This window comes from Danio aesculapii, chromosome 25, assembly GCF_903798145.1.
Source record: "Danio aesculapii chromosome 25, fDanAes4.1, whole genome shotgun sequence".
NCBI lineage: Eukaryota > Metazoa > Chordata > Actinopteri > Cypriniformes > Danionidae > Danio > Danio aesculapii.
In genome coordinates this window covers 24,379,552-24,394,964 of record NC_079459.1, presented here as the reverse complement: position 1 = coordinate 24,394,964, position 15,413 = coordinate 24,379,552, and the positions used below count along the sequence as shown (strand labels likewise).

The 15,413-nt window shown below is 31.6% G+C and overlaps 1 protein-coding gene across 3 annotated transcripts in view; it reads right to left on the bottom strand.

Annotated features, from left to right (window-relative positions):
• The window catches only part of septin15 (septin 15), a 59,875-nt gene that overhangs the window by 4,305 nt on the left and 40,157 nt on the right, over positions 1-15,413 (bottom strand). For all 3 annotated transcript variants that reach the window (XM_056451522.1, XM_056451523.1, XM_056451524.1), the window contains exons 6-11: positions 13,886-14,003; positions 13,540-13,632; positions 9,592-9,688; positions 3,406-3,457; positions 3,177-3,302; positions 2,012-2,147 (exon numbers count right to left, since the gene is read on the bottom strand). In XM_056451522.1, coding sequence (XP_056307497.1) covers positions 2,012-2,147; positions 3,177-3,302; positions 3,406-3,457; positions 9,592-9,688; positions 13,540-13,632; positions 13,886-14,003 — 622 coding nt within the window. The remainder of the gene's footprint in view (positions 1-2,011; positions 2,148-3,176; positions 3,303-3,405; positions 3,458-9,591; positions 9,689-13,539; positions 13,633-13,885; positions 14,004-15,413) is intronic.

Genomic DNA, 15,413 nt, shown 5'->3' with positions numbered 1-15,413 from the left:
AAATCCACATCACTCATTGGCCAGATGTTATTTTAACGTATTTCCTAAAATACGTTTGGTAAAGCGGTCAACAAATATTTTTCCTCCACACCCCATAAGATGGGACAACGCATCGGACTATGGCAGATGCATTAGTCCAAAAGGCACAGTACTTTTTGCGGTTGGGTTTGTTTTAGTTCGGATCATGTTCTCACCACAAACGAACCACTCCAGGTTTTATTTGAAAGCATACCAGGACACTCTCTTCAAGGAGGTCTCTGTAAGCTTTTTTGGTCTGCTTTTGGTGCGCACTCGAGTGCGATTGCTACATTCACACCTGCCCAAACGAACTGCACCAAGAGGGAAAACGAACTCTAGTGCGATTCAACCGAACTAAATGAGGCAGGCGTGAAAACATCCTTAGAGTTTTAATAATATCTCTTTGAGCGATGGTACAGGTGCGATTACATCTGTACCAGCTCTGATACTTGACCCTCCAGTTTATTCATGTTACCAACTTGGAGTTGTTGTGCAGGATTCAATACAAACTTCGTTTGGGTTGGAACTTCGTTTTGGTTGCAATTTCGTTTGAAGTATGACAGGGTCTTGATTCGTCCACTAAACTCCATAGCCTACTATTGGTGAGATGGTCAGACTATTGTGATTGGTCAACTGTTTTCTGTGCACGTTAGAAAGCAAATGCTCATTAACATTTAGATTCATTAGTACTTAAAAACAAACCGTAATAATGGTTGTCAAAAGTATAAAGTTTGGCACAAATCAATACCGAAACTTAAAAAAAAAAACAAACGTTCATTTCCCACGAACTGTTGAGCATGTACTTAAACACCGCTGATTGGCCATTGTGTTCATGTACTCAACAGAAATGACTGATTGGCCATAAAAGTCATCAGTTTACTGAACCCACCGCTGTTTACGGAGTGCAAACAGATAACGCGGATACTGGAGTGCTTCAAAGCCGCGTAGATAAATTTAGTCTTGTCTTTTTGTAAACAATTATGCAGTTTTCATTTATTAGATGAGCGGATCGGAGTGTGTACAATTATTATTTTAACTTTCGTTACTAGCGCAGAGAACCTGTCCCTGCAGAGAATTTTAGTTTATGTCAAGCTTTAGGCAACGAACATTTGTTGCCATTAATTTCGTTGACGAAAATAACACTGCCTTTAGTGCTTTGTAACTAAATTGTATTTTGACAAACTAATTTAGAATCCGTTTAAAGATGTAAAAGCTTATTTGTACAATTTCGTACGATCACAGGTTAAACAGTTACAATGTCTCTGAAACCCAACTCTAAATATATCGTCACTGTTTAGAGTTGAGTTTCAGTCATTGTGACCGTTTAACGTTTTAGCAAAAAAGTAAATAATTCGTAAAATTGTTTTAAATTTCTTTCATACATTTTCATATGCTCTCCACTAGCTTTAATTAAGTTTAATTTAGGAGTGGTGTTAAGAGCAGCACATAATTATCCATAACTACCTTATATTTAAAAACATAACGTAAATATAAATGTAAAATAGTTCATTTTACATTGTAGCGTAAATTGTTAAACTTGTTAATTTTAAACTGAAACATTTATATATGTGTATGTTTTGAGCACTATTCACATACTAGTTTTTGAAAAATTTAAATTGTACAAAAGTAGTATCCATGTTCTCGTAGATCATGGGTCAAACAATTTCAAAATAAATTATGATTTCATAAAAGAATGATGTCTTCCTGTGACATCAGGATGGTTTTTATCGAAACAATTTGAGCCTCTTTAAAAGTGCATTCCATGTATTAACTTTCGCAGTAGAGAAAAAAACACTACAACAGTAAATGATAAAAAGGCTTGAGAATCACCCAGAGCGTCAACGAAAACCTCATATTAGTTTTTTAAACCTGCATATATTCAAGCATTAACGAACAATTAAAATACACACTACATTAAATCTAATATTCTTAAAAGCATAAGAATTCTGTGGCATTAATCCTAACTGGAACATCAGCTCCCTCACATACACACCTCTGCCTCAGAGTCCTTCAGTTTTTGCTTCTTTTCTTTGACCTTCATCTCAAAGACCTGCTCCATCTCAGTCTCCATCTTCTTCATCTTCATCACATGCTCCCTCCTCTCCTCCTCCATCTGGGCCAGTGGACTCCTACAAGAATCCCATTACAAGACATAATGTTTTTAAAGAAATACACTTTCTTTTTGGAAATATTCTTCTTTTACTTTACTTTGGAAACCATTCAGAAGATCTCCTGCAGGAACACTTTTAGCTTAGCTTAGCATAAATCATTGAATCGGATTAGACCATTAGCACCTCACTCAAATAAAATAGGTTTAGTTAATTTTTCTATTTAAAGCTTGATCCTTCTGTAGTGACTGTGTATGAAGACTGACGGAAAATGAAAAGCTGCCATTTTCTAGGTCAATATGGCTAGGAACTATACTCTTATTTTGGCGTACTAAAATAAGTAACTTTTGGCTGTGTTACATGTCCATGTATTTATTATTTATTTATTTCTGTTACTTTGTCGCCCTCTAGTGTTTTTTTGCTGTTTTACTGTTTTTGATTGAGTAGATCTTCGCACCTGCAGATCATTGACCGACGGTGTTTTAAGAGCTCATGCTGCAGGACTGACGGGGGTTTGAGTGTTTTCTCCCCACACTTTGTTTATGTTTGGTTATTCAGTTAATAAAACCCCTAGACCGATCCGTTTGTGTTTTCCTTTATTTGATGTTGTGACCATGGTCGTAACAGGCTGCAACTGAAGCCTTTATATTATGTAGCCCCTAAAAATACTTCCCAACTAGGTAAAAGCACTGCGTAATATCATTGTGCTTTCTGAGGTAAACCTTTATATATTATCGAAACTTTTTTTTTGAGCAAGATGCTAATGGTCTAATCTGATTCAATGATTTATGCTAAGCTAAGCTAAAAGTGCTCCCGACAGACCCTAAATTCAGCTGATTGATCAGAAAATGGTAAAACTTAACTATTTAACTCTTGTATAATGAGTCTATTTCCAAAAGAATGTTCTTTTAATCATTAAAACATACTTTTTAAACATTTTGAACAGCTATATCAGTCATAAGATGGACAACAAAGCTTTCATGTTTGATCTCCCAGAAATCCATGATCTCAGTAACATACACGTTGACATTTAACCTGTTTTTTCCGTACTTTGTAAGCTGGCCTTTGTTCTTGGTGGCGTCGACCCCATTGCAGGTGACGGCTGCTAGTTTCTTGCTGCGGTAGTTTTCATAGTGAACATTATTGGTCACGTCCTTCAGGTCCTGCATGTGAGTCCTGGAACAGCCAATCAATAATTAGACCATAGGTTTTTCCATAAGATTACTAGTCATTTAACAGGTTGATGTCATTTAACAGGTTAATGCTGTTTTTTCCTCACCTAATGAGCATATTCCTCAGGACTGTGAAGTCACAGTGCTCACCGTTCTCCACTGAAACAAAGAAATTAGGATTTTAGTATGATAACATCATCAAATGACTTTCAAATCCAAAACACTTCATATTTTTCACATTTAAAATGGAAAGGTGCTATGTTTATGGACTTAAACACATAAGAAAGCATAACTTCTATAGACATGTGCAGAACTATGACATGTAAAGGTAAATTGGTAAGTGTATCAATAAGGGTTTGACATGGAAATGCATTATTTTGGTAACTGGTATGATGTATACAGTTATGATAGACACTTGATAAGAAATTGGATCTCTGTTTGACTAAGCAGAAGTTAGTAACATCTGTTTTCAATAGGGATGCACAATAGTCTAATATACAGCAATACTGAATATTCAATTTAGATTTTTTTTTTAAACAGTAATAATCTAATAAATGCGTTAAGACCTCAAAACCTCTACTACACAATGCCTACATTTTAGCATGTACTTTTAGCATTTTTAAACAAATTATTTTAGTTTATTATTTATTAAGTATTTACTAGTAATTATTAGTTATTACTATGCATTATAATATTATGAGTGATTTAAACAACATATACATTTACATGAATAAAAACCACTAAACTACTAGTCACGCATCAATTATTGACTACATCATAAAAGCTATCAATACTGCACAGTTTAACATTGTGATTCCTAAATTCACTTAACTTTATTAATTAAAAACTTTTGGTCTTTATTTATATTCAATGAACAAAATTCTACTACTAGCCATCTATAAATTAACATGAAAATAATGAACACTGGATATAATAATGCTGTGATCATGTCTAAAATTTGAAATAATAAATTTTTAAACAAAATAGTATGAAACTGCTGTATAACAGGTTTGGCATAGAAATAACAAGAAATGTAACATTTTATTTACAATTAATATTTAAAACTACAATTAATACTGTAGATTATTGCAGTGGTGCTTAAACACTTTTAAGAAATTCATTCAAAGTTTTATTGTTTTTCTTAATGTACTGAACAAAAATAGAATTATACTATTAGTTATTTATCAATTATTAGCCTACACACATAAGTAATGGATCCTGTAATATTATGTATAATAATATAATAAAATTTATTTACATTTTAGCATTTTTTCCCAATTTAGGAACATAATTTGATTATCTGTTCATCAATAATCTGGCATAAATGAAAATAATTAAATGGTTACAATTTCTAACACAAATGTCTCCCTAGTTTAAATATAATTTTTTTTAAGTAATACAGTAACAAATCATGCATTTAAAAGCACAGGATCAGACACTGAGGTTGTTGACGAAACACAAAACTAAAGCACATCAGACAAATTAAATAAATAGAAAATTAATTAATTATTAATAAAATGTTAAATTTAAATAATTAAACATTTATATAAAAATAAAACAAAAAAATAAAATAACATTAAATAAATATAAATACAAAAAATATATATATATTAAAAACAAATAAATAAAGCACAGGATCATACACTGAATTTTTGTTAAAAAACAAAACTAAAACACATCAGACAAATTAAATAAATAAATTAAACATTTAAATAATTCAATAATAAAATAACAAAATAAAATTACATGAAATAAATATAAATAATCATTTAAAATAAATATGTATAAAATAATAAAATAAAGCAAAGGGTTAGACACTGAGGTTGTTGACAAAACAAAACAAACACACAGACAAATTAAATAAACAAATAAACAAATAAATAAATAAATAAATAAATAAAAACAATTTAATTAAAAATAAAAATGTAAAGAAGTTAATAAAACATTTATATAAAAATTTTATAAAAATTGTAAAATTTAATAAAATTAAATAAATAAAAATAAATAAATAATAAAAATAAATAAAATAAAGCACAGGATCAGACACTGAGGTTGTTGACAAAACACAAAACTAAAACACATCAGACAAATTAAAATGAATGAATGAATAAAATAATTTAACAAATAAAATAATGAAATTAATAAAATTAATACATTTTAATACAATTTTTTTTAAAAATTCATTAAATAAAACAAATATAAATAAATAAATAAAATAATTTAATATATATTTTAAACTAAAACAAAAATTAAAAGTACAAAAATAATAAAATAAATCACATTAAATTAAATAAAAATAAACAGAAATAAATACACAATAATAAAATAAAACAACACACATACAGGTCAGGTGTTTGTAAATTACAAACAAAACATGATTTAGTGATTAGCCAAAAACTGCAAACAGTCAGGAAAATAGGCGTCAGGTTAGCAGATCAGTGATCATCCACAGATATGATCAAACATCTGTTGTCACATGAATATCCGGAAAAGGGACCTGAGACAGTTTTCTGACAGATGGTTAAAGGATGAAACGGCTTCTGCGAGTTTGTTATAACACAACCCTACGATGCTTCTTACCTAAATGAAGAGCTCATGCTGATTGGCTGGCCTATGTGTCAATCAACTGCTACAACCACCTACCTGCGAGCAAGTGAGCAGCTGAAGGGGGGGGCTAAAGTCCCTCCTGTGGACACGCCCAATCAACCTGCGACTGACAGGCTACTAAGACTCTAAATAATGCATTGTGGGAGGGGTTAAATGGCATAGCGATGACAAGCAGCCAAATGGAGCCTGGGGAAGGGGGATGGGGTGGAGTCAAATGTCTAAAGGAATCATGGGAGTTGTAGTTCCTTCTGACTGACAAACTCCTGATGCCGACAGGTATGAATGGCGCCTTTAAAATGGCTTGTTGGATTTATGTTAGAATAGTGTTGATCAGAGGTTAGCATGGAAACATTAGCGCTCAGTCAACCTGCATCAGAGTTCGGATTGACAAAAATAAAGCAAAAATGCTTGTAAATGATAATGCCAAAGTACTGGAATAAAAATAACAATAAATTATGTATGTAAAGTGGAGAAATGTTTTGACCTCCTCTTTGTATTTAAATCCACAATGGCGGTTGGATATCAGTAATGGGAGGCATGCAAGTCTGGATGCAAGGTTGTGTTTAAATCTAAGAGTAGGGCTGGGTGATCATTGGAATATTTATGATGACAGCAAATTAAACAATATCATAAATATTCAGGTCATTTTAAGGTATTATTTCTAAATAATGAATAAATATTAATAAATTAATAATAAATAAAAGTAAAAATGTCTTATTTAATATTAAATACATAAGCTATAAAAACATATGAAATAGAGCACCTTGGATACACCATCCGAGGTTCTACAAAAACATTTTATGAGGTTTGGCAGCCCATGTTCAGGGTTTACTGTATCCTAAGTAAGAGTTTTATTATAGGAGAATTATTAGCCCCCCTAAATTATTACCCCCCTGTTTATTTTTTCCACAATTTCTGTTTAATAGAGAGATTTGTTCAACACATTTCTAAACATAATAGTTTTAATTACTCATTTCTAATAACTGATTTATTTTATCTTTGCCATGAAGATATTTTTCAGGACACTTTTTTACAGCTTAAAGTGACATTTAAAGGCTTAGCTAGGTTAATTAGGTTAACTAGGCAGGTTAGGGTAATTAGGTAAGTTATTGTATTATGATGGTTTGTTCTGTTGACTATCGAAAAAATATATAGCTTAAAGGGGCTAATATTACTGACCTTAAAAAGGTTTTAAAAAGATAAAAAAAACTGCTTTTATTCTAGCCGTAATAACAAATAAGACTTTCTCCAGAAGTAAAAATATTATCAGGTATACTGTGAAAATTTCCTTGCTCTGTTTAACATAATTCGGGAAACATTTAAAAAAAAAGAAAAAGGGGGGACTTTGAAAGATTCAAAGGAGGGCTAATAATTCTGACTTCAACTGTAGATAAATAAATAAAAAAACTTATATATATATATAAAATAAATAAAATTAACAATTTTCTGAATTAAGCCAAAATAATAAAGCATTTAAATAACCAAAATAAGCCTATTATAAAAATTTGATGTATATAAATCTTTAAAACTATATTTTTTGTAATGTATGTATATGTAATATTATTTTGACAGTAAAAACGTCAATCATTTCTTAAGTAATAAGTAATTGTATATGTATATTGCAAATATGTATTGCTTTATTTTATTTAAAAGAAAATTACATCATTATATAATATTTCATAATCTTCTTACACAATTGTTTGTTATTCTTATAGGATAAATGAAATTATATTGCAAATTTTATTATTCGATTATAAATTGTGTGCACATTTGTATATATATGTGTGTGTGTGTGTGTGTGTGTGTGTGTGTGTGTGTGTAATTTATTTTTGAATAAATTTTTATTTATATTTTCTTATTTTATCTTTTTTATTTAAATATGTTTTTAAATTTGACACAAATATAATGTAAAACATATCAAAAAGTTATTGAACTGTCCTATCTTCATATCTGATTTTATGCATTGCTTTATTTCTTCATTTTATTCTAAATATTACATTTTTTAATATTTCATAACATTCTTACAAGATTTGTATTTTCCTTATACAGGGTTTCTGCAGGTTTCACCAAGTCAAATTTAAGACTTTTAAAGACCTTTTGAAGACCATGAAGGAGTGAGGAGTTTTTAATGGCCCAGCAGAAAAAAAAATCTAATTAATAATTTTTTAGCCGCATATTTTAAATAATGTGTCAAAACAAGCAGACCTTAGTTGTATACATACATTTTTATTTCACATAAGTTAAAAAACTCTTTAAAAACTAAATGTTTGCACAACAGGCTACAGTTATAATATTAGTTATAAGTAGTTTTGCTAAATGTTTTATTAATATGTGTTGTTGGTGATTGGATGTGTTGTGGATCGATTGGGTTACTTTAAATAAACAAAGAAAAATGTAGAGCCGTTTCAAACTTTTCAAGACCTACAAAACAATATTTCAGTGAATTTAAGACGTTTTGAGGCCTAAAATTGTGTTTTTGAAATTTAAGACATGAAGACTTTTAAAGAGACCGTAGATACCCTGTCATATTATAAATTAAATTAAAGTACAAATTGTATTATTCTAAAGTGTTCTGCATATTTATATGATAAATATATAATTATATATATATATATATATATATATATATATATATATATATATATATATATATATATATATATATATATATATATATATATATATAAATAAATACATTTAAATCAATAAATATATATTTAAATAAATATATATAATGATATACATACATTTACCTAAACATTTATATATGCAAATATGCAAACATTTATATATGCCAATAAATAAATATATATTAAAATAAATAAATTATTTTTTTATTATATATAAATATACATTTAATTATATATATGTATAATTTAAATGAAATGCATATATATTTATTATATACATGTATATAACACAATTTTATTACATATATATATTTTTTTTATTTATTATGTGTATATAATACATTTATTTTTTAATTGATTCAAACTAAATCTTTAGTCTATTTTTATACATCATCTATCATGATAAGATCTAAATTTACAATATATTATCCATATAAAATAAGCATATATATCATCCAGTCCTACCCAGAAGTAAATGAAGACCCTAAGCAGATGTTATAGAGCAGCTCTGCTCAGTTTCCTACAGGGACTGAAGCTCACAGGTCTCTCCGTCACTATTGCAGAGCACAAATCTGACAAACAGCACAGATTCAGAGCAGCGCAAGGTGAAAGAGGAGGAGGAGGAGGAGGATTGGGGAGAAAGGCCTTAACAAAATGAACAAAAAAATGGTTTTGTTTACCAACAATGCCCTCTGTCAGTCATGGAAAAGAGCAGACAGAAAGAAAAAACAAGAGAAAAGAAAGAATGACACGTAAACAACCCAGGAAAAAAACGACACACTCGCTCAAACCACACAACAACAACACTTCCAAATGAAAACGTTTGCACAGGGAGGGAAGTAGAAATATGGCGGGAGTAAAACCACAATGAAAAGAAGGGGTCACGATCTTTCTTTCTGGAAAAAAAAAAACACACCTCGTCGCTCTCACTTTTCCAGAAGTTTGAACCAAGAGGGACATTTCATGCATTTGATTTCCTCACACTAGAATACCCCTACTGCTTCAGAAGTGGTACGGTCCTCTAAAGTAAATGGGTGTTGCTGATTCGGGTCGTACCTTCTGCCACACCCCAGGGGTACTGACGTCCTCTGACCTTCCTGCCATTGACTTCGATCACCACATTACTGCCCACCACAGCCAGAGGCATCTTCTCCTGCCGGGACAGAGGACGGGACATTACTGACAGCTCGTATCGAGCCAACACACACAGACTCTCATTGAGCTGGACTGGTCAGACGTGGAAACGAGTTCTCTAGCTGTTAGCATGCTGTCAATAATCACCAACAGAAACAAACACTGCGGATACTGTTGTGGGTTTTAAAATGTAGGCATAAGTTAAGCTTTATGTGTTAATAATAGTTAAAATGTAAATAATTATGAACTTAACTTCACTTTAATTAAAGTTAACATAATTATAATTGCATCGCATAGTATCTTATATTAAATGACATCATCATTGCGAAACAATTCAGAATTACATAAATATATTAAAATGTAATAATAAAATGATTCATCTAACAAACAGAAGTTATACTACATCAGATTTGTACATTAATATAACAACATTTTTTTTCTGGCAAAACTTCACTAATTATGATTTTAAGTGAGTTCACTGTAAAAAGGGCCTTGTACAAACATTAAAAGTAGAATTATAAACTTTTTACAGCAATAATTAAACCGAACATTTAAAATGATACTAACTATAGATGATTAAAAGATTAAAAACGTTTCCAGGGCCTACAATTATGATGAACCCATACACGAAAATACACTTTTGCATGCACACACAAATTTTCCACGCAAAAACCAATTGTATATATCAGGGTTCAAGATTTTTTTTGTAGTTCAGATTTTTTCTTGCTTTGACAAAACTTTGGATAGAATTATGTATTATTGGCTTAAATTGTATAAAGAAATAACAAATGAACTTAGACTGTAGTCAGATCATGCAGCAGATCAATGTTGATCTTTTTTTTGAGGTGTCGGTGCAGAAATGAACAAAACAATAGGCCTAATACAACATATTATAATGTAACAGGCAGCTAGCTCTCTGCAACTCTCACATGGTCGATCACTGAAGCTAAGCAGGGAAAGCTAGGTTGCTGCTGGAAGTGGTGTTAGTGAGGCCAGCAGGGGGCGCCTAACCTGCGATCTGTGTGGGTCCTAATGCCCCAGCATATTGATGGGGACTCTATACTGCTCAGTGAGCACCGTCTTTCGGATGAGACGCTAAACCGAGGTCATTAAAAATCCCAGGATGTCCTTCGAAAAAGAGTAGGGGTTTAACCAAATGGCCAAAGTGGCCAAGTCTGCCCACTGGCCTCTGTCCATCATGGCCTCCTAATCATCCCCATACCATAATTGGCTTAATCACCCCGTCTCTTCTCCACCAATCAGCTGGTGTGTGGTGTGCGGTCTGGCGCATAATGGCTGCCGTTGCGTCATCCAGGTGGATGCTGCACACTGGTGGTGGATGAGGAGATTTCCCCCAATGTGTAAAGCGCTTTGACTGCCCAGAAAAGCGCTATATAAATGTAAGGAATTATTATTATTATTATTAATGTTATTAAAATATGGAAAAAATATCAGATGGTAATTTTGGTCAGCTTTCCTTAATGGATAAACAGCACTCAGTAATATTTCAGCAGCACCTTTGTATTCAACATGAAACACACATTTGCTGGTACAAATGACGGTGCTGTATAAATCACAAATCTTGAATCTCACGCACAATATGCAGCTGATTCAGTTGTTGTGTAGCGACATAAAGTGCACAGTTTCTTTTTTTCTTGTCAACAAAAAAGGCAGTGTATTGCGTCTCGCATTTTTGAAACGTAAAAGCACATTCGGTGTGATCGGCCTCTAAGACTGTATTTGCACACAACTGACGAACAGTCAATGCCATATTAAACTTTAGTGACAATAACTCCTTATTGTCGAGCAATGCATATAAAATAATATTATTTTTCACTTCTTACTGTAATGAAAATGCTATATTCGCTATGATTTTATTACATTTCATTATTAACATTTTTCATTATTAACATATTAAACAACATATTTCTTCATTTAATAATTATAGGAAATACTGAGGGGGAAAGAACAAATATATATATATATATATATATATATATATATATATATATATATATATATATATATATATATTAGGGCTGCCAAAGTTAGCGCGTTAATGCACGGAATTATTTTGAAATATTTAACGTGTTAAAAAAAATTTGTTGTGTGCAAATTGTGCTGTTTTAATGGAATTTGAAACCACATGTCGAATGGACAGAAAAACATCCGCATTTCGGGACTCGGGTGATCCTTTAAGGTAATCAAAAATCGCTGCTTACAAGATAGACTCTTAATCAGAGTATTATCTTAATCATAAAAGCAGAGTATTGGTGTCCATGTAAATGTAATCAGTGAAAGTGCCAGATGATGTGGCAAGCTGTCAAAGACTGCCCATTTCTCTTCCTTTAAGTTGATTCCATGCACCCTCAAATGTTTCATTAAGTTTGACGTGTTTCGCCCCTACATGCAACTTGTGTAAAGCGTCTGCTTCACGTTGCTGTGTCAGAATCCTTGCTTGTAAAATACAGCCATACTTTAGATTGCTTAGTTTAAGCAAATTTGATGAACGCGATTGTGCGTGTTGATGAATCTGAAGGATCCCTCACTCACCGGGTCCGCTGTACTGCGCGCGTTGTCTGTGTGTGCGCGTTTCCAAGCAACAAGAGCAAACGCCATACATTTTGGATTTTTTTTGTAGTCCACTTAGAATCAAACATAGAAATCACTTTTGTTTGTTATTGACATTGATTGTTTTGAAATTTAAAAGGCACTTACATGCCTGTGTTTTTATTTCTGTAATAAATATGGCGTTTCGCGATTAATCATGATTAATTACAAAAAAGTGTGATTAATTAGTAAATTTTTTTAATCATTTGACAGCGCAAATAAATAAATAAATAAAATATTATATATATTTGATTTGATTTGATTTATTTATTTTCGAACAAAGTATCATACACAAAATATCATTAACAAAAAATACATTTCAACATGGTCGAAAATGGAGTGGGATGAAGCTCAAGCTTATTAAATATATATAAATTGTCATGTTTTTTCCTGGGAATAATGTTTCTCTTGAGCTGTTGACATTAAACTGAGTTATGTGTAGTAACAATGAAATAACATAAGCAGAAACTACTGAACTACTGACATGTATTTAATACTTTAAGCTGCCATAACCAAAACATTTTTATTTAAAGACGCCTCTCATATGGAGAAAGAAGTCACATGAATTGTACAAATCTTGATGGTTCTGTGGGTCTTGTCTCTCAAATCTGATCTTTATTTTGTATTTTATACTATATTGGATTTAATTCAGGTGATTGGTTGGGCCATTCTACAGCTTGATTTTCTTTCGATGAAAGCATTTGAGAGTTTCCTTGGCTGTGTTTTTGTTCATTGTCTTCCTGAAATGTCCACCCTGGTTTCATCTTCATCATCCTGGTAAATGTAGATGTTGGACGGAAGCAGTGAATATTAATTTACACCAAGGAAAGGCAGAGGGTTGCTGAGAAACTACTAGAGATTACAGCTGCTGTCTGAGTTTTCACTGCCTTTCTTCACCTCATGTTCAATACTCTTTCCCTGCGTCATTTCATTTCATTACGCATAACTTCATTTGTAAAATAATTAGATTTGTTTTCATTGCATACATGGATTTCTTTGGTTTTTACCAACATCCGGGGAATATTTCAAGTCAAGTGGCACCTTTAGGATTATTTTTTCTGTAAAAATGGTGACGTATTTAATACTTATTTTCCCTATTTTATGCATATATAATGTATATGTATAATACAATATATTCAACTGCAAGTGTGTCTCTGTGTGTTTATTGTTTATGTGTAATGACTATGTGTGGAAAATGTGATTGATTAAGAATGAAATATATTTAATATAACTATGGACAGGAATGGAGTGACTCTTCACCTTTATCTTGCGAATCAGTTTGCTGTCCTCGTCGTCCTCCGTGTCTGGAAACTCGTAGATCTTGATTTTGTGCTCCTGGATCTCCTTCATAATCTAACGAGCAGAAAACAGCAGGACATGAAAGAAATACAGTCAAATAATTATCATGTTTAGTGATTATGTGAGCTTACACACACACACACACACACGCACGCACGCACGCACACACACGCACACGCACACGCACGCGCACGCACACGCACGCGCACGCACGCACACACACGCACACACACGCGCACACACGCGCACACACGCGCACACACGCGCACACACGCACAGACACACAGACACACAGACACACACTCACCTGTTTCTTGAAAAGCTGACACTCTTCTGGCGTCAGTGTATCTGCCTTGGCAATCAGAGGAATCACATTGACTTTATCATGCAGACGCTTCATGAACTCGATATCAAGAGGCTTCAGTCTGGGAAGAAAAGAGACAATGTAGAATATATGTGAAGCTCTTTTGTAAAGCTGCTCATAATATAGATAAAATACTAATATGATTAAGAAATACATCAGAAAAATTCAATTAAAAAAATCTGTATAAAGTGCTCAGCATATTAAATTATTATTTTCTAAAGTAAGCGTTACAATATTATCTTTGTGCATATACATTCGTTTAGTCAGGACTGAAGCTAAACCTAGAGCTAATCTAACAAAATAACTTACGATAATGGTTAAAAAATTAGTAGCCCAAAATTACATGTTAGGGAAAAATGTAAAATAAAATGTCAAAAAATTGAGAAACAATTCTAAAATTGTTGTTTGTCATATTCTTTTTTTTTTTTGCAATATTTTGCATTAATTTAAATGTATTATCTTTCTATTTCTAAAGATGTTTTGTGGCTAAAACATAATTTTATAATTTTAATAAATATATCTGTTCAATAAATCTGTTTTGTTCAAATGCACCAATATATATTACCCATATTCACTCTGTGTGTGTATGTATATATATATATATATATATATATATATATATATATATATATATATATATATATATATATATATATATATATATATATATATATATAAAATATACAATATATATAATAAATAAATATATAAAGTATAAATTAATACATTTATACTGTAAAAAGTACTATTAAATACAATTAAATAACTTTAAATGTACTAAATTAATAGTTTATATGTAAGTGGGTAAAACAGCAGTAGTAAAATTAATGAATACAAAAAATATATATATAATTATTATTATAAGACTTATTAATAATACTTTTTTATTGTTGCTTAATATTCCAAAAAATAGACATTTAATGATGTTAAATACAAATAAATTAAATAAAGTAACTAGCAAATACAGTAAATAAATAACTAACTAATTAAAATATAAAAACAGTGTAGTGTAAAATACACACATAAGAATTAACACAAGGTTAAATAAATCACTGGCCACGTCTTCAAAGCTCACACATAAACCACATACAGTACAAATGAGTGCTTTGAAGTGATGCAACAAAACTGAAACAAATCCAGCAGCAGGCATGAATAAACAGAGCGCTTTCTCATGGTTTCTTCGCAAACCACACAAATGATGTCATGGAGAGAGTAAGGGCTTCTCTTCCTATCACTTTCATTGGGGATTTCAGACAAAGAGGCTGTTCTTCAGTCTCTCAGCTGGGATTGTGTGTGTTTGGGGACCAGCGGAGGGGCTGTTTGTACATTTCAGGAATGCCAAGACTGAAGATGCGACACAAAGGTCACAGTGATATGAATGTTGCATCTCAAAAAAGGGCATGCTGGGAAATGTGCCGGGCGGATTGAACACACTGGGTCACACTATAGTGAATGCAAATATAGGAGTAAA